General features: G+C 41.2%; 1 protein-coding gene across 2 annotated transcripts; it reads right to left on the reverse strand.

Annotated features, from left to right (window-relative positions):
* Nucleotides 1–4,310: 4,310 nt before the first annotated feature.
* On the reverse strand, nucleotides 4,311–14,150 carry BAAT (bile acid-CoA:amino acid N-acyltransferase). Of its 2 annotated transcripts, none has more exons than XM_045840554.1 (4): nucleotides 13,996–14,150; nucleotides 9,430–9,932; nucleotides 8,978–9,180; nucleotides 4,311–5,964 (listed from the first exon to the last, which is right to left on the reverse strand). In XM_045840554.1, exons 2-4 carry the CDS (start codon nucleotides 9,890–9,892, stop codon nucleotides 5,371–5,373), a joined length of 1,260 nt encoding a protein of 419 aa, XP_045696510.1. In that variant the 5' UTR covers nucleotides 9,893–9,932; nucleotides 13,996–14,150; the 3' UTR covers nucleotides 4,311–5,370. The 2 variants fall into 2 exon arrangements, with proteins under 2 accessions (XP_045696510.1, XP_045696511.1); XM_045840555.1 differs by having other exon boundaries at nucleotides 9,430–10,105; nucleotides 13,996–14,145.
* Between the last annotated feature and the right edge of the window lie 6,361 nt (nucleotides 14,151–20,511).

A 20,511-nucleotide genomic window follows, 5' to 3' on the forward strand; every position in this document is an offset into this window, starting at 1 on the left:
CCAATCTCCAGGCCTCAGACTGGTACCAGTCTGAGCCTATGAGGAGCTGGGCCACTCATCAGGAGGTGAGCTTGAATGTAACACATGTGAATCATCCTGAAACCATCCCCCAGCCCCGGGTCTGTGGAAAAATTGTCTCCCACGAAACCAGTCCCTGGTGCCAAAAAGGTTGGGGACCGTTTACATAATACTTTTTTTTTCCTCTGCCAAAGTCTTTTACTACTATGTGCTTAGCCAATCAAGCTGAGAAATTGTAAGAACACTTACCACATTCAACCTCAATTATAGTGGAAGCCACAGTACAACAGGCAAAAGCTACTGCAACCTGGGTAGATACTGCTGGCAGATGGGTGAAATAGCAGTTATCTGAGTCTTGGGAAAAGACTATAAGTTCAATCCTATTGTATATTTATCTCTACAACATGAGTTCAGGTCAATTAAGCTCTCTACCCATAATTAACACCGCTGTAAAATGTAAATAATTTAGCGACAACCTATGGTGTGATGGTTAAATTGATGTGCCAACCTGAGCCACCAGGTGTTCAGACATCATTCTGGGTGTGTCTGTGAGGGCGTTTGGATGAGATCAGCTTCTGAATCAGTACACTAAGTAAAGTAGACTGCCCTCCCTAATGTGGGGGGGTCCTATCCCCTCAGTTGAAAGCTGACTAGGGCAAAAAGGCTGACCTTCCGGCCAGTAAGAATCAACTCCTCCTGCCTGGCTGTTTGAGCTGGAACATTGGCCTTTTCCTGCTTTCACGCTCAGACGGAGACATCGGCCAGCCTTGGATCCTGGGGCTGCCTTGGATCCTGGGGCTGCCAGCCTTCAGAATGGAACCCTCACACGGGCTCTCACGGCTCCTAGGCCTTCAGACTCAGATTGGAATTACACCATTAGCTCTCCTCGGTTCCGGCTTGCCCAATGCAGCTCTTGGGACTTCTCGGCCTCTGTAATTGTATGAGCCATTGCTTACAAAATAAATTTCTTTCTCTATATACATTGTGTTCATTTTGTTTCTTTGGAGAACCCTGACTCATACAGATTTGGGCACTGAGAGTGGTTGGGAAACAAATACAATAATGAGATCAGCTCGTTGCTCTTACTATCACTGGACAAAATGTAGAAAGAAAAGGGTGAACTCAGGGATTTTAATTCCAGTTTATGTGCTCCATAAATAATCAAGAGCTTCTATGCGTGCTCTGAAGAATATCCTTATCTCCTGTAGCCCCAGGGCTGAGATTGCTAAAAATCAAACCCAGAATCTTATCTTGTGACTGGCTAAATTACAATGTTAGTTGAACTCCCAGACTCACCAGGTGCCCACTGTGAAAGTGAGGGCATTGAATGGGGAAGGCATGCCACAGAGTTGATGTGAGAATTAAATCAGACAATTCATGAAAAGCTTTTAGCAGAGCTCCTAGCATTAAACGCTCAAGCATCCAATAAAACACAGTAAACACAGTAAACACTCAATAAGCATTTTTTGTGTCTGTGTTTCTGCACAATAGGTGGTTTATTTTCAGCTCCTCTCCAATCAGGAAGTGACTCTACTCACTGTAGGAGATTTCACTTCTTCACCCACTAGCCCATCATCAGAAAGAAAATGTGATACAGCCCTGGCTGCTGTGGCTCAGTGGACTGAGTGCCAGCCTGTGGACAGAAAGGTCTCCGGTTCGAATTCCCAGTCACGGTACACGCCTGGGTTGCGGGCCAGGTCCCCAGTGGTGGGAGTGTGAGAGGCAACCGATCAATATATCTCTTGCACATTGGTATTTCTTTCCCTCTCTTTCTCCCTGCCTTTCCCTTTCTATAAAAATAAATAAATGAAATCTTTAAAAACACGTAATGCAGTCACCTCTCACTACCATACGTAATTCTCAGCTTATATATATTATGTGATCTTACAAAACTCTAAAAGGCTAATAAATAAAGATGGTTATTAATTTTTAATTCCCCTTGTTCAATTTTTTAAAAAGAAATTCGGTTGTGCAATTTTTCCTTCTATCCTGCCTCAGTCCAGATCCAAGAAAAGCTGGGCTGCCATGGTGGGCAAAGTGGTCGTGATCGTGATAGTCTTCAGAACAAATGACAGAAAATCCCACTGTCTACAGTGTAAACAAATAAGGAAATGTATTGACTCCAATAACAAGAAATCCAAAAGTTGAGCAACTATGGAAACAACATCATTATAGCCGCAGTTCTATTTATTTCTCTGCAACTCATTTGGCTAAGACCTTCTGTATCGGTTTTGTTCTTGGACTGGTTCCTCTCCTGGCCCCAACATCCTCAGCCTTAAGACAAAACAAAATCCAAAGGGAAAAACTGCCATCTCTTCATTTTCTAAGGCAAGGAAAATATCCCCCCAAATTCCCAAGTGTCTCTTTTAGTCAATTTCCATTACCTTCAGATGTCCCTGACATCTCATTAGCCAGAATGATGTCACATGGCCACGCCTACACTCATCACTGGGTGAAGAAAGGAAACCACCATGATTGGTCTACACCAATTAGCACTCACCTGTGAGGCTGGAGTAAGTCTAAAATTGTCCAAGCACGGGGACCCAGCTGGGTTTTATTAGGAAAAAGGAAGGTTAGGCTACCAACAGTATATGCAACAGAGATTTATAAACCAATAAAACTTTCTACCAGAAACAATAGGAAACTGTGAAGAGCACATATGAAGAATGAGAAAGTTCCCAGTCATGTTTAAAACGTAACAATGAAACATCAGAGTGGCAAGCCTTAGGAGTAAATAAAACCCAGATACTGGGAGGGCTGCCAGGTCCAGAATTACTAATTATTTGTATATTCAAAGGCACATAACCTATTGCCTTCGAGGTAGACTGTCTAACCACCCTCAAAAGGGCATATGGTAGGGTAAAAGTCACTGAGACTCACACATACACATAAATAGGAAGATGGCAAGGGTTCCACATTTAATTTAAATGAGAGGGACTTCTGCAGTAAGCTCAGGAATATCTGGAAGGAGAGAATAACTTAGAGAATCAAAATGTCTGGACAGGTTAATTCAGGAGTAATCTTTGCCCAGGAGTTACAGAAAATACCTGAAATGCGTCAGAAAACAGAAGGGCGCCTTCCCACCTCCATCTTCATTTGTTACAAAAATAATTAGGGGAAATAGGAAGAGCAGGTGGGGCAAACTATGCTGTTTGGCTATTCAAAATGCTAGTACTGGATCATGTTGTTGTTCATTGTCCACTAAATGGACATGTTCTTCAATGGATGCATGGCTCATCCTTATACCCACGGGTACATCTTCATTGTCTAAGTCAGTGTGGTGGTCTCGGTTCCTATGCCTCTGATTGTTCTAGGCATGAACATGAGATATTTTTTGGCCCATAGACTACCAAGCAAAATAAAATAGAAATCATAAACTCACTCCTGATCATATCTTGATGGACTCTCAGAACATCAAGAACAAAGAGAAAATTGTAAAAAGCTTTCAATATAGAGGAAAAAAAACCCCACAAAATAATAAGAATAAGGTTTCCCATTGGCAACCATGGATGCCAAACTAATTGACCAAAGTGCTGAGAGAAAATAATTGTTAACAGCAAATCTTATGTGTATAAAAAAATTACAATTAAAGAGTGAGAGCAAAATATAGAAAGAGGAACATGAATCTTTTAAAATAATAACTTGAGTTTCTCCTTTGGAAAAATAGCCAAATGGATGATAATGCCAAGAATTAAAGGTTATAAGAAACAGTGAGGAGCAAAGAAACTATTAAAGCACAGTCATGTTAAATAATTATTGATTGTAAAAAAAAACCCTGAGCCCTGACTACTGTAGCTCAGTTAGCTGCATATCATTTCACAAAGCAAAAGGTTGTCAGTACAATTGTGGATCAGGGCACATGCCTAGGTTGTGGGTTCAGTGCCCGGTCAGGGAGTGTACAAGAAGCAGCCTATTGATGTTTCTCTCTTACACTGATGTTTCTCTCCCTATCTTTCTCCCTCCCTTCCCCTCTCTCTAAAAAATAATGTTTTTTAAAAAATCAGTAATCTGAAATTAGTGAGGGGCATGTCATGGAGAGAAAGATGTAGTGTTTGCTGAAGTGCTTATCTTTGTGAGCAGAAATGTAAATAAATATATTGATTATATCGCATGAGGTTTTTTAAACATTTTTATTGATCCTTTTTGAGTTTTTGACTTTAAAAAAAATTTATTGTATTTTTTCATTACCACTTATCCCCTTATACCCCCTCCTCCCACTGCAATCACCACACTGTTGTCCATGTCCACAAGTTCCTTTTCCTTTTTGCTCAGTCCCCCAACCCCCTAATTTCTTCCTATAGCTGTCAGCCTGCTTTTTACCTATGAGTCTGTCTCTGTTTTGCTTGTTAGTTCAGTTTGTTCATTGGATTCCACATATGAGTGAAATCATATGGTATCATTTTAAAGAGACAGAAATTGACGAATCAGGAGAAAGTAGATTTGATGGATAAACCTAAAGCTGTTCTTGAAAAATATCAACAAAATAGACAAGTATTGGGCAAGTCAGACTGGAAAGGAAAAAGAGAGAGCGTGCAAATAAACAACAAGGAATATGTGAAAAACTGTAAGAGAACAATGTGCTCCAGAAAATACGAGTGAAAATTTATTGGCTCCATGGTATATTTTAAAACTAGTCAATATGAGAAAGCAAAATTAGTTCATTACTGAATGTAATTCACCACATTATCAGATTGAAGGAGGAAAGCATTATGAAAATTATAGTAGCTAACTCATATAGGAATTTCTGTGTGCCAAGCACTGTTCCAAGTGCTTTAATACATTAATTCATTTAATTTCAATAAATGCTATGAAGACACTTGATTAAATTCAATGCAATTCCTGATTGAAGTTGTGATAATATCTTTCACAAATAACAAGAAGTATTCCTATTCTTCAAAACGGAAGTTAAAGTATCTACTGGCAATCTATGGCAAGCATCACACTTGATGGTGGTATTAGAGCTTTTCATATCAAGTGTCACAGACTCAACTCAAAATAGTTCAAGCAGAAAACATATTTCTACAAATAACTTTGAAGTTCCAGGGAATTTATCTAGATTGCCAAAACCTGGATCCAAACTGGGGTATAAAAGATTATTGTTCGCACTAAGATAGCAACATAATGCTGGTGCATATAAACTAAGACTCAATTCACAAAAATTCAAAGTCGTACAATTTATCAGAAATATTTCAGGTGAACCTATGCCTGGTCCTTTGATTTTGACCACTTGTAGTCCAGTTCATGCAAGATGACTGTGAATAGAGAGAAATCAGGAGAGCCCCCTCTCCTCACCACATCCCTGCCTTACCCTCATTTTTTGTCTCCCTACATTATCTCACTCTTAGCCCTTGCTCACAGTTGGCTTCTGGTTTGTGTGAGGTGTTGCCTGAAGAACTTCTGGATCTCTCCCCAGGCGTGCTCCTGGGCAGCCGCGTGCCCAACCGGGTCCCCTCCCCAGAGCAGGATTAGGGACCTGGCATTGTTCCGTGAAGCGTAGCATAGAGGCGCATAGGGTGGCTCTATGAGGTGGCCTGCCCCAGGGTAGACCAGCATCCTTCCGTTGCTTTTCCCATGACTCTTCAGCTGCTCCAGGGCCTGCTTAGCGTATTCTCTACTATTTGTCGATTGGTCATTCTCTCCTATTATGAAGAGGATCTGACCTTGAGCCTTTTCAATGGGCAACACGCTCTGCTGATTCGCTTTATCCCGGGGGTCTCCCCGGAAGTGGCTCAGGCGCACGGCCCCTAAGACGTCAGTGTCCGTGCGCTCCATAAAGGAGTGGATGGGTAACATGACCAGATCCCTGTACTTGAGTGGAAAGTCAAAGATGGCATTGGTCCCATTGATGCAGACAGTGGCTACCACCTGCTTTAGGAAGCAGGCCATGGCCAGCCCAATCTCTGCACCTTTGCTCACAGACATCACTCCAATTCCTGGCCCTTGGATCTGAAATGCAAAATAAAGGGAACCTGTTACAGGCCATACACTGAAAAGGGTCCGCTAGTATGATGGACAGTCAGAAAATGTGGGGTGGGAGTCCTGGCACTCAGGTCCATCAGCTTCTGTGACTGAGAACACTACCTACTTACCCTCTCTAAGTCCTGTTGTCTTATGGGGATGATGATATTACCTTCCTGGCAGGATTGTTACTGAGGACCATCAAAGACAGACTTCGGTAAAAGCCTAAAGGATCTAGTGCACCAGCAACATTTGACATCACAAGAGCAAGGGAATTTGTTCTCTCCAGCTAGGAAAAGAGGTTTCCTAGGTTCTTTCAAATAATATGTTAGTGTAGTTCATTTTGCAGCACATTCATAATCCAAAGGCTAATCCTAATGAGGAAAGATTTGGATTCTGCCAACAGGCGAATTTCTGTACCCAGTCCAACAGGAAAAGTAGTAGGTGGTAGGAGGTAGGTGGGAATCCTTCCTTCTGTGATAGGCTGAGGGAACAGAGAGGAGGGAAGAGTCTGAGAGGTGAGGGAGGAAAGGACCAGCATTCTGGATGGAAAACAGCAAAGACATAGCCACCTAGTATGTTTCCATTTCTCACAATTGTATTCCTAACATCTTTCTGTCATCAGAATCACCTGGAAAAAAAACTTTTTGAAATTGGAGTTTTCTGAGATCCAATCATTCAAGTTTCTAGTACAGTTAGGCTGAGGAGGCCCAAGAATTTGATACTATAAAATATTTGCTAGGAAACCTAGTGCATAGCCACACTTGGGAACCATCTGCTTGAGGACTGAATAGCGGAGTAAGAGAGAAGGGACGTACCTGGAGATAGGAAGCTGATTAACACACAACTGCAGTATCACAAGTGAGCGATGATGAGAGAACAAACTGCAGCAGTGGCAGGGGGGGTAAGGAGGGTGTGACACATTGAGAAAGATTCCGGAGTAGAATCTAAAACACTTTGGGATTGCCTGAGGATGCGGGGAAAGGGAAAAGGAAGACACCAGACAGGCAATGATGACGAGGTAGATTTATTGGGTGCACTATACACCAGACCCAGGATTTTCAACTGGTGCACCACAAGAACTTTTAAAACATGGAATACCTGACTACTTAGTCAAGGGCACTGACCTCTTTTCCCTAAGATTGCCAAATTCAAAAATGAGAACAGCCAATACAACAATAGCCATCTGGTGAGAATGAATCAAAATTACGTCTATGTTTTGTCAGATTACAAAATATATATATTTTTGGTATGGCGCAGAATTTTATTCATCAGTTTATGTGTGCCATAAGATGAAAAGATTTGAAAATCATACTTTACACATATTATCTCAGTTAGTCCTTCCAAGAAAACTGAGATTTAATAAATCTCAGTCTCACTCAAGGTTACAGCAGTATCAAGGGGAAGAGGGAGGAATTGAAGCTCTTCTGCTGAATGTAATTCCAAATTGAATTTTGGCAATTGCTCTTTCTCGTCAAACAATGTCACAAATAGTTAAATTTGAAATGAAAAAAAAATAATAACTTGAAAACATTTTGTATGGGATTTAATTCCTTTTAGGTAGTGTTTTCAAGAGACAAAAAGGCTAAAAAACATCACACATGTGTTTGTTGATGATGAGGATGATGATGGTGGTGACACTAAAGATGAAGATACTGGTGTGCTCCAGTAGGAAACCCAGCTCTCCGCCTTGAGAAGAGCGAAGGCTCTCCAGGGAGACAAGGATATGAGCTGGGGAGTGAGGATGTCTTAATGTCTGGAGCAAAGGCATCGCCAGAAGGGCTCCGTCACGGGCCACGTAGTTTTGGCACATTACTTCCCCTGACTATGCTTTCTCATCTGAAAAGTGAGGACGATGGCAATGTTATTCATTTCACAAAGTTCCCATGAGCATCCATTCAATGAGATAGTATAGATAAAGTATTTAGCATAGAGACTAACAAATAGTCACTTAATGTTAGTTGATATGATTATTTTACCACTGTTAGGTTGACCGATAAGAAATACAGTCACTTATAATTGAATACTTTAAAACTAGAAAACGGTAAGTTAAACTTAAGTTATGGTTCAACTTAACAGAATGTCAATCTTGACACCTGACCATGTGCTGTTTATCCTTAAGTATCTTTTTTGAATCATTACCGCAAATACCAGTGTTCTGTGGCCTACTGAAGTGAGCTACATCAGCTGATATTTAATTCCTAGAAAAGACCTAAGTTATCGAATGTACAATTCCAGTCCTTATCAAACTTGAATGTTTGCATACGAATTACCTGGGATTGTTGTTAAACTGAGGATGTTGATACAGAGACAGGACCTGGGAGTCTACACTCAAAGGCTCCTAGGTGATGCCAAGACCTCTGGTCCAGGGACCACACTTTCAATAGCACAGCAATGCTTGACAAAGAGATCTAAAATCACCCTTCCTTTCCCTAGCCTAGCTCCTGACACTGAACCCTTACTTAAAGCTTAATTCTGCTCCTGGATCTGAAACTAAAGCGCTAATGCAGCCAAGTCAGGTGGTGCAGCTAAGTCAGTTTGGCTGATAATCCTGCTCTGCTCTCATAGCCCAGCTCTTATTTTGAACTTCTGCATTGCTCTGAGTCTCAGGACTCTCTAATGTGATTTATGCCAGCATTACCCCATGCTGAGATAATCACTGAAGTTTGAAAACATGTCAAGCCTGAGAATTGGTGGCTGATTTGAGATTTGAGATTGGTGGCCGATAAAACACTGAAGAGCCCCTTGTGAATAAATCACAAGCACTTACATCCCTCTGTTATTGTCTTCTTTATGCCAGTAAGCACTGAGCTGACCTCTCATCAACCCCATAGTCCCCCAAGGTAGACACTGGCATATCCATTTTAATTGTAAGCTCGTGTGTCATGCCCAAGTCTAAATAGATTGGTAAAATGGGCAGAACCAACATCAGTGATATTTTTTGTCTATTGCTATAAGGTTGCAAGATAAAGGGAAGAGTATTTTCAATACTAGCTCATACCTTGGGATGAGCTAGTAGCAAGTTGGCAGCTTCCTCAAAATATTCCAGGTCCACCTCCAGCAGTTGTTCGGGCAGGTCATCATAGGCAAAATATGCTAATGCCAGGACTGCAAAGCCACGGGCAGCCAAAAGACTGGCTCGGAATTCAACTAGACCCCCCAGGCCCCCAAACAAATCGATGATTCCAGGGAAAGGGCCTTCTCCTGAGAACAAGAAAGAGAGAAGAGAAGGAGATTAGAAACAGTGAAAAGAGGGTCAAGTGGACAGCACAGTCGAAGAAGAATGAATTCCACCTCCACACACCAATACACAAGGACAAATTAGTTTTCATAGATTGCAAGAAATACTAGTTCTCCAATACTTGGTGTCGTTTGTTTTTGTTTTGTTTTGTTTTGTTTTGTTTTTTTGTCCTATCAACACTGATCTCCTCTACCAACAAAGATTAGTCTCACCTTGGGGGAGAAAAAGGGCTCCTCGCAGGCGGCCTTCTCGGATCTGCACCCGCTGCGTCCCTGGGCGTCGGAACCAGCGCTGCACCACCTGACTGGCTCCAGGCTGCACCAGGGCCGACTCCAGGAGGTGAACCGAGTTGTGTAAGTCCAGAGTGACAGAAAAGGGACTGTTCATCACATCCTTCTTCAGCAGCCTCCCGAAAGGCCTCTCAGGCTTCAGAGACCAAAAGAGGCCCATCGGGTGGACCCCTACGTAGTCGCCTCCTAAGGAAGGATCCTGCTTCAGGTCCAGCTCACCAGCCTCGTTCGCCCTGTAGAAGGCTTTGGACCGGAACAGATTTCCCCTCTCATCCTTCAGAGTCGCCCTGATGGTCACCAGCTGCATCGGAGGCAGGCCGGTGGCTCGGACGTGCACGGGCTCATCAGCAAGGGCACTTGCTGGGGTGGCTGTCAGCTGGGGCATTGGCGGCTGGCCAAGGGACCACTGAGTGGTGTTTCCTGCCCTGCAGTGGAAGAGGAGACTTTGAGCTGGAGCCCTGAATTACGAAGTAAAGGTCCAGGCAAGGCTTTTGTTAGGTCTAGCCAAGTTAGACTCCTTGGAGTCTGTGCACGGTATGCAGAACGTTTGAAGGAGGAAGAGGAAGACGTGCAGAGCCACCCGTTGTTCTCATTTTACCTGGGAGGAAGCAGGTTCAGTAAAAGTCACGGTAAAAGTCTCATAAATAATTAACAATAAACTGGAAATTCAAGCTAGGTCTGGCACCACAGCCTCCTGTCTTATCCATTATAACAGTGTAGTAAATCTTAGTTTTGTGGTTTTAAGTAAATCGAGCTTTAATTCCTCAGTTGACACAATACCCATGTGACCGATTCACAGGGTATTTATTAGCACCCAAAGGGGTAGTCATGATCAAGGGCTTATAGGGAGGATCAGTGCTGCTTTTCAGCCCCCACCCTACCGGGGCTGCAGTTATATAAACAAGAAGTATATTGTGGGTGTGTTTGTTTTTTTGTCTCTAATCCCACCCTGCCCTTTTCACAGTTCCTATTATTTGTTCTTTTTAAGGGAAAATAACATTGTATGATCCTGTTTATGCTTTTATGCCTTTACATGGGAGTGGTAAATGTAAAAATGTTGTTTATAGTTAAGAGACTATAATATACATTGGATCAGCCATTTTTTACTCTGCTCAATCATAAGGAAAATTGGGGGTGTTCCTTCCTTCCTTCCTTCCTTCCTTCCTTCCTTCCTTCCTTCCTTCCTTCCTTCCTTCCCTCATTTCTTCTATACCTATTTCTCAAAGGATTTGAACTATCTACAGACAAACAAATACAGAGTAAAATAAAAATAAAATAGGATCAGGAAAAATATGAACTAGAATCAGAGGCTTTGAACAAAGAAAACCTGGAGCGTGAAAAGTAGAGCATTTCGTGCGCTGTGAGTTTGGCACTGAATTAGTGAGAGCCACGGGAAAGAAGGCAACCTGCTCAGTTTCGTTGTCCTAATTATTCTCATAGAAACGGTTATCAGTTCCTGGGGTGTGTGTGGGGGGGGCATTGGGGGAGGCGGTGGAGTGATGTCTTTCCAAACTTTAGCTGTGAAAAAAAGTCTCGTATGAGACTTTGACAAAGTATGTACTATTTTTTCAATAATATCTTTACACACATTGTGGTAAAAGGTGTTTCCTCAAAAAGCTCAATTCTCCAAGGGATCTTGAGACTTCTTATGGGGGAATACAAAATAAAGGCTTTGGGGTTTAGACTTGTGAGTAGAGAAGCTTCTGGAGAAAAGAAACTGGCTCTGGCAGGGCAGGGACAAAAAAGCGATTTTTGATGTCCAATCTTTTACTGTGGAAAGACAGTCATTAGAGGCAGGCAATAGTCAAGGGCAAAATGCCTTTCTGAACTTACTTTAAAAGTGATTTTTTGCAAAGACAACACCCCAACCCAACCTGATCCTCAATCAACAACCAGGATTACTGACCATTTCATGTACACTTAAACTCGTGGTCAGTGGAACAGTTTTGAATGAAATGAATGATTGTGAATGTTCTGGGAAAGTCCTTGAAGAAGGGGGCATCAGGTCAAATTTCATGGGCCTTACATTCATGTTAGCGAGATGAGACAATGTTTAAAAAAAATCCCACGTCCCATGCAACATTTTGATGCTCTGTAGGTATTTTCTGATCTGATCCTTCCTGTAAGCCTGAGTATCTGCTGTTTCCTTTGTCCCCCTCCAAAGAGATCATGAAGAGGGGTTCATTGATTTCCCCTTTTTGACACATCCTTTCCAAATCTTGTTGTTATTAGTCTCCTTCTCAAAACTTCTATATGATGTATTAGCTCAATATAGACTTTACTTTCAAGTTGAATTAATTTGAATTGCTTACCATATCCACTTTCCAGCATGCATCCTGCGTCTGGTCTACTCCTCCCTAGTGACCTTGCAAAGTGCTCAAGGGCAAGAATGATGTGCTAAAACTTTAAGGATCCTAATGATACACATGTATCATACAATGTACATACTCAGGAGTTAGGAGATTCCTGATGGGCAGGGAAAAAAATAGCACCAAAATGTAATAAAAAAGCTGTGTTTATACAGTGCTTTTGTAATATAAAACATTGAGGTTTCTTCCTCTTTATGTGAGAATTGCCTCCTAAAGCCCAGAGATGGACTGAGGGCAGTATGCAAAAGGACCGTGTTCAGTTTGTTGAGTCCATTTTCATTTCTGGATGCCAAGTCGGGGAGGCTGTTGACCGTCAGTGAGTACTATATTGCAGGGAGAAGAGGATAGCAGACTGATCGTGCTTGCCTCTCCTTCCTGAATTACCTACTCCAACTCCCCTCACGCCTGGGAGAACAAGCTAAGAGAGTAAACAAACTCTATTCGTGTAACAGAAAATCAGAGACAATTTTGCATTCTACGAAATGAATTTTTACACGTGGCAACCTAGCTGCACCCTGACACTTTGCTATTATTGTAAACATTGCAAAGTATGAATGGTATATGAAGAGCACTGTAATAAAAATTGTTTTAGGGGATTTTTCTCATTTTGTTATTTATTATACCACTGTTTTATATTTTAAGAAGCATTTGCATTTTACAAATACATGTAGGGTCCAATATTGTGACTTTTTAAAGATAAATCAAAAATGGAAGAAGAGGATTGAAGGACGAGGGACAAATCTTATAGGATTAGTGATGGAGAATTGCCATCTTTTGACTCATTTCACAAAGAACTGCCAAAAAAAAAATCAGTCCTTACAATGAAGCTACTGATTTATGCTAGTTGGTAATACAACTTGTCCTGCTCCCTGTGTGTTGTCTTTAACAAGCAATTTAAAAAGGGAGCAATGGCTCCAGGAAAATTGAAAAGAAAACCATATACTTCAACCATTTGACAAGTAAAGGAACTGGCTATTTTAAATGGCTATTGAAATTACATTCTCCCCCAATTCCAATTTTTCCTCTAACTGCAAACAATTTTTGAGCAATGACTGCCAGATTCATAGAAGGGTAACGTCTACCACCTTTGGCCTAACACTTAAGGCCTTTTGCAGGGGGATGGCTCTGCCGTAGGACCCTGGAGAATTTCCTCGTGTCCACAGGCAAAGCCTGAACCACTGTATGACTTAAATGTGGGTGGGAGTCCTGTGCTCTACCCAGGAACATTCCTAAGACAGGAGATCTTTAGAGGAGGCTTCACAAGATGGTTTCCTCCCGTGTCTCTCCCTATCTTGTGGGAGGCTGCCTTGAGGAAGTTTTCCCACCCACCTCCCTGGTTGCAGATCAGCATAGGACTTTCCATCTCACTCCCACACTCCTTTGAGGCAGAGCTGCAGGCTCTATGACCATTTTGCTGCAGGCTAGAGTTGGCTACTGGCATCAGGGTATGTCACCACTGTGTGGAAATCATCCATCCCCATTAGTTGCAGGGACAACCTTTGGGTGCATGAGACAAGGACCTGGAGAGCTGGCACCTTTAGCTTCGCTTGTCTTTACTAGCTACGTAATAGGCTGTCTGAATCTAAATGGGGCTTGTTATATCTTTACCAGCTAAATCTGTCAGTCTTAGCCACATGTAACCCCTGGGAGAACTTGACCTGTTCAGAGGAAGGGCAGTGAAAAACTGGCAGAACACCAACTGAGATGCTGGGAGGCAGGAATCAAAAAGATAAAAGAGAGCAAAAGGTCATCCCCAGAAGTTAACGTTACTAATCAAGAAACAAAAATTCCATTTCTTTTAGTAGCCTGACACTTTTCTTTTTTTATCACCAGCACTTTCTCCCCTCTCCTTCCCAGCAATAAATCCTAGAAAAAAATTCCTGAGTCAAGAAACCATCTCTCCATAAATTCACATTAGCTGGACCGTGACTTTTGTAGCCAAGTGAGCAGTAAACCCTCATGGATGTTAAGCAATGGTCGCACGGAGAAAATTGTGCTACCTGCTGAGAGGAAACACAGAGAGCAAAATGAAAGCAGCCTTCCCAGCTGCCCTGCCACGAAATCAGGATGCCAGCCTGTCCTGCGAGGCTACGACAGCCCTGATTCCCCAAACACTCACCCTGAACTCTTGCTAGAAGCCGTCCGGAGCAGGATGGCTTTGGGAGCCAACTGCAAGCAGCAAGCTCTGGGCAATTGCCTGTTGTTCCCCGATTTGTAACCTTCAAAACACCCCAGCCTGCTGTTCAAAGTTCAAGTTGTCTACACAGAAACCATAGGCAGCTCCTTCTTTTTAAGTTTCCAGGGACAGGATTGCCGTTTTATACCGAGAGTCTGGGCAGAGGATCAGTATAGCTGGTGTGACTTTTAGTAAATATGTTTCATAATGGAGTCTCGTATTTCATGACCCAGTTCTTGTTTTGTTTTGGGTTTTTGGTTTTGGATTCGTATTCATTTTAGAGAAAGAGGAAGGAGTGGGAGGGAGAGAGAGAGAGAGAGAGAGAGAGAGAGAAAATGACGTGAGGGAGAAACATCAATCAGTTCCCAATCACAGTGGGGGCAAACGCACAACCCAGGTGTGTGCCCCGACCAATAATCTAACCTGCAACATTTTGGTGTGCAAGACGACGCTCCAACTAACTGAGCCACCCGGCCAGGGCCACATCACTAGTTTTTAAGCCTTTTCCCTTGACTTCTCCTTTCAGCTCTCAGCTCTACTCTCCTTTGCTTCCATTCTTTCTGTATCTCCTCTGAGTCAGTGGCCTCTTAAGCAGCTGCCTTTTTTTAGCACTTTCTAAAAAGGTGAATCCTAAATATCCATCTTCAGAGCAGTGTGGGTTTAAGACTCACTGGAAATATCAGGGGAAAGACTTTGTAAAGTATATGATTATCTAACCACTATGCTCTATACATGAAAATAATACAAACTAATATTAAATGTACAATGTAATTGAAAAATAAATTTAGAATTCTTAAAAAAAAACCTCTTCTACGGAGTCTGCTAAAGATTCCTGAACCCTGCACCTGGAGATTCTGACTTAATGGTTCTGAGGTAAGGTTCTGAGACCTATAACATTTGAAACAGATGTTAATCCATTGCCCAGTTTGCGAACCACTCTTCCAAGGGACCACAGAAGCCCTCCCAGAACCTCCCCCAGGACCTCTGAAATGCTTCCCCCAGAACCTCTGAAATCTGCCCTGTTGTTCATCCTGTCACTCAATGCCCATTGTCAGAACATGCAAATGATCCAACCTACATGTTGCACTCCGTGTTTCCTGGCTGTGAATTCCTTGGGGGAGGGGACCATGTCTTTTAATTTTTGCTTATTTTGCAGTCAGTGAGGTATAGTTAAGAGACTGGTCTCCGCAATCAAACAGACCAAGACTGAAACTCTGACTCTTTCATCATTGATCAAGGTGACTGACCTCAGGCAAATTACTTAACTTTCCTGTTTCAGCTTTCTAATTTGTGAAATGGGAGTGAAGTGATAACATGTATTAAAAGTGAAAAATAAGCCTTGAGGAAAGGGGGCTGAACTTTTGGAAATCATGGAAAGATTGAAATGTCTGGTGGGAGCAGCAGGCAGTGAGGTGCTAATCATGTAGAAAGAGGACTTTAGCAACTGTCAGTAGGTAGGTGTGAACCATGCAGAAAAGACTGTGAAGACTTCTAAGGAAGAAGGAATTCGACTCCCAGCAATATCATCTCTTTCCTGGGCCTCCAGCCTGCTAGTCTTGTTCCTTTCTCTCTCTCTCTCTCTCCCTCCACACACACACACACAACACACATACTTAGGGTGTATTGGCTGGGCCTGAGAATTTAACGGACATAAAACAGATTAACAGGAGAAAACCACATAAATGTATTTAATGTAAGTTAACTTTTTGTGACACAGGAGCCCTCATAAGGAACAAAGACCCAAGGAAATGGCAAAACCTACTACTTTTTATATTAGGTTTAACAAAAAGAAGCAATTGTGGGAGAATAAGTTATGTGGTGAGGCTTCCAGAAGATCCAATTATTTTCATAAGGCCTGTTTGTGTAGAATTCTCTCAATCTCAACTGCTTGTCCTTGAAGATAAGATTGTTACTTTCCTTCTGGGGCAAGGAGGATGTCTTGCATCTGGGAATTTTATCTTCTGCTTTCAAGAAAACAGGGAGGGTCTTACATCTGCTTGTTTTTTTAAGTGCTAATAAATTTTATGTCAAAGAGGCAGATTTGGGGGTGAGGTGACATATTTTGGTTTGCTTTAAAGGAGAGGACAAAAAATAACATTATTAAAATGTCTATACTACCCAAAGCAATCTACAGATTCATTGCAATTCCTATTAAGATACCAATGGCATATTTTATAGAACCAGAACCAATATTCCTAAAATTTATATGGAACCACAAAAGAACCTGAATAGCCATAGCAATCTTGAGAAAGAAGAACAAGATTGACAGAGTCACACTATCTGATATCAAACTATACTAAGGCCATAGTAATTGAAACACCATGTACTGGCACAAAAACAGACACATAGATCAATGGAACAGAATAAGAAGCCCAGAAATAAACCCATATCCTTATTGTCAGTTAATATTTGACAGAAGGAGCCAAAACATACACTGGGGTAAAGACAGTCTATTCAATAAGTGATGTTGGAGAAATTGGACAGATACATGCAAAAAACAAAAAATGAGGCCAGACAACCTTATATCGTACACAAGAATCATCTCAAAATGGATTAAAGAGTTAACTGTCAGACCTGAAACCATAAAAATTCTAGAGAAAAACATATACAGTAAAGTCTCAGACATTTCTCATAGCAATATATTTTCTGATGTATTGCCTCAGGCAAGGGAAACAAAAGAAAAAAATAAACAAATGAGACTACATCAAACTAAAAAGATTTTTTCACAGCAAAGGAAACCATCAACAAAATGAAAAGACTACCCATTGAATGGGAGTACTTATTCTCCAATGATAGATCTGATAAGGGGTTAATATCAAACATTTACAAAGAACCTATGCAGCTCAACACCAAAAGAACAAACAAATGGGCAAAGGACACTTCTCCAAAGAGGACATACAGATGGCCAATAGATAAATACAAAGATGTTCAACATCGTAATAATCCTAGAAATGCATATTAAAAGCACAGTGAGATAACACCTCCTTCCTGTAGGAATGGCAATCAATCAATCAATCAACAAAGAACAAGTGTGGGCAAGGATGTGGAGAAAAGGGAGCCCTCATGCACTGTTCATGGGAATGCAGATTGGAGCAGCCACTATGGAAAGCAATATGGAGTTATATCATAAAATTAAAAATGGAATTCCTTTATAACCCAGCCATTCCACTTCTGGTATTATACTAGAAGAACCCTGAAACACTGATTTGGAAGATATATGTACCCCTATGTTCACTGCAGCATTATTTATGATCGCCAAGATTTGGAAGCAGCCTAAGTATTCATCACTAGATGAGTGGATAGAAAAGCTGTGGTACATTTACACAATGGAATACTACTCGGCCATAAAAAGGAAAGAAAGAAAAAGACAAGTTCCATATGATTTTACTTATATGTGGTACCTAATGAACAACATAAACTAACAAACAAAATAGAAACAGACTCATGGATAGAGAGCAGACTGGCAGCTTTCAGAAGGGAGGGGTTTGCAGGGCTGGGTGGAAAAGGTGTAGGGACTAAGGATAAAAACTCATAGAAACAGACGACAGCATGATGAGTAGGTGGGGAGAGGCAAAAGAGGGGAAAGGAGGGATAAAAGGTGATGGAAGACTTGGGGTAGTGAACACACAATACAATGTATGAATGATTTTTATAGAATTGTGCACCTGAAACCTATATAATTTTATAATTTTATTAACCAATGTCACCCCAGTAAATTCAATTTTTAAAAAGGTGAAAAAAGACACCTAAAGTCAACAGATGGAGAAATAAGACCTACAGTGAACTGAAAGTTTTGTGGTCATTCCATAGAAGAGATGGTGTAATGAAGATTTAATAGAAGTATTCAGAGCCTAGGAAAGAAATCTGTTTTCAGGAGCTATCTTAGTCATTAACTAGCGATCTATGTGACATTGGTAAGAACAGTGATGGAAAAGTCATGTGGCAAGTGAGGGGAGCAAGACTCAGAAAGTGAAAAGTGAAGTCACATACCTGTTTCTCATCTAAGCCAAGCAGAGCGCTAGCACATGGTAGTATGGCCTGCTTGGTAGTTCAAGGACAATTCCACTATATGCATCAAAAATAGCTATTCAGTACATCAGATTGTCGGTGACTATTGCTCATCTTACTACTGCAATTCTGATCATATTTTGGTGATCCTTGTATGATCGATCTTATTAAGAAAAAAATTAGACAATTAACAAGGGCAGATATGCCTTTATGGCAGATAACAAGCACCAACCCAATTACAGCAGAAAGCACATTTTGAGATTCAAAGAGCATATGCAGATTGGAAAGTACTGCAGCAGTATGTTTACCTTTCAAGCAAGTAAAAATTTAGGGCCACTCTTCAAAGACATACAGATTATCTGTCTGGTTAAATATGGTGATATAATAATTATCAGAAGATTATAACAATAAGAACTGCTTACATCTGCTGAGTGTTTAGTATTGCCAGTTATTCTAATAAGCACTTTACCTCTACTATCCCCTTTAATTCTCACAAAAACCTTACACAGTAATATCATTATAATATCATTTAATAGATGAAGAAAGCGTGTAAAAAAAGAATACAGCACTTGAGATGTGTGGGACAATGTCCCATAATCTAACATATGTGTAACTGGTGCTTTAGGAAGACAGGTGGGAGATAGGCAGAGAAGAAATATTTGAAAAAATAATGGCTGAAAGGTTTTCAAAATTGTTGGAAAACATGCCATGATTGCAAGAAACTCAGCAAATCACAAGGAGGGCACACCTAAGAAAACGATAAGCACAGCATTATTGTCAAACTGATAACAATAAAATATAAAGAGCAAATCTTAAAAGCAGCCAGAGAAAAATGGAAACATTACATACAGGAAGACAAATAATAAAATAACATTTGACTTCCTGCCATAAACAATGGGAACCAGAAGATAATAAAATAAATTTTTTAAATGCATAAAGGAAATTTTTAAGAAACTAAAATTCTTTATCTAACAAAAATACACTTCAGAAGTGAAGGCAAAATAAACACATTTCCAGGGAGAAAAAAACTGAAAGGTTCTATCTAAAGTAGAATGGCACTAGAAGAAATGCTAAAATGTTTAAGGGAAATTATGCTGGATAGACAACTAGATATGTAGAAAAGATGAAGACCACAAAAATGGTTATTATAAAAGCCCTTTAAAAATCTGTTATATATTTGCACATACATATGTGCGTGTTTAAATGTAATTGAAAGACTTTAAAAATGACAACAATGTATTGTGGAGCTTATAGAACACACAGAAATACATTATAATGACAAAAAGGTGGGAAAAGGATAAATAGAAGTATATTGTTACAAGATTATTGTATTACTATTTTTCAAGTAATACAAAATGATTTGCAGATGACTGTAATAACTTAACTAGCTGTGGGACCCAGAGAGATGACCTGCCGAGTAGCAGAGTAGCTGATTACTGCAACCAATCAAAAACAAGAATTAAGCCTTTGTCACTTACTGTGATCAGAGAAAGTGCTTAGGGCAAGACAAGGGTCCCAGTCTGTGGATCAGCCAGATGTGGGGTGATCTCACTGTTGAGGGAACCCCAAATGAAAGAATCCTACAATGTTGGGGTCGGGTAGAGCAATTGGAAAGGACCAAGAGCAGAAAAGAACTGGACACAGAGCAAGAGTGGGAAAAGGTGTCTTCAGTTTCCCTCCTCCTGGCATAAAGAGACCTCAGCAGAGACACCTGAAGATGACTTTGGACCTTCATCAAAGGTCTGAGGTAAAGGTCTGAGGGTAATGAACCCTCCCAGGCCAGGGAGGCAAATCTGAGAGGAACAGGGTGATGTAAAGAGACCTGAATCCTTCACTGCAGGTGCCCTCACCGTGGCCGTGCCCCAGAAGCCCGCCAGGTAAAGCCTCCGTAATTGTCCATGGTCAGGCAGGCCTGAAGATTCGTGGATTCCCTACATACATATTTTAATTTCTTGAGTACACACACACACGGATATTTAATTAATCCAAAAGGTGTTCCAATTACCATGGCTGTGTAACAAACCATCCCAAAACATAGAGGTGTGCAACAGTTATTTACTTTGCTCACATATTCTTCGGGCCAGGAATTAGGACAGGGCTCCGTGGGATCAGCTTGTTTTGTACCAGGATGTCTGGTATCTCATCTGGAAGATCAAAGGCAGGGAGGGGCTCATTTTTTCACATGTCTGGGAGCTAATGCTGGCTCACAACTGGAGGCATTATTTCTCCTATGTGAGGGCCTCGTGCTGGCCTTTCTGTATGGGCTGGTTTGGGCTTCCTCACCGCTTGGTCTGTGTGTTCCAAGGGCAACTATGCCAAGAGGGAGAGCCAAGTAGGGACTATATCCTTTTTATATCCTAGCTTTGGAGGTCATATCACATAATCTCTGCCATTTTATATTGGTTGTAGTGTAACAGGGTGCAGCCAAGAGGGGGGACCCCAAATAGGGAT

The sequence above is a fragment of the Phyllostomus hastatus genome, unplaced genomic scaffold (assembly GCF_019186645.2).
Source record: "Phyllostomus hastatus isolate PE091 unplaced genomic scaffold, TTU_PhHast_1.1 phas_contig_34, whole genome shotgun sequence".
In the NCBI taxonomy this organism is placed as follows: Eukaryota; Metazoa; Chordata; class Mammalia; order Chiroptera; family Phyllostomidae; genus Phyllostomus; species Phyllostomus hastatus.

Coding starts and splice junctions, on each gene's coding strand:
- BAAT (XM_045840554.1), bottom strand. CDS start 9,892: ATGCCCCAGCTGACAGCCACCCCAGCAAGTGCCCTTGCTGATGAGCCC. Junction 9,181..9,429: donor AGCCCTTTTTCTCCCCCAAG/GTGAGACTAATC, acceptor TCTTGTTCTCAG/GAGAAGGCCCTTTCCCTGGA. Junction 5,965..8,977: donor TGCTACTAGCTCATCCCAAG/GTATGAGCTAGT, acceptor TTTGCATTTCAG/ATCCAAGGGCCAGGAATTGG.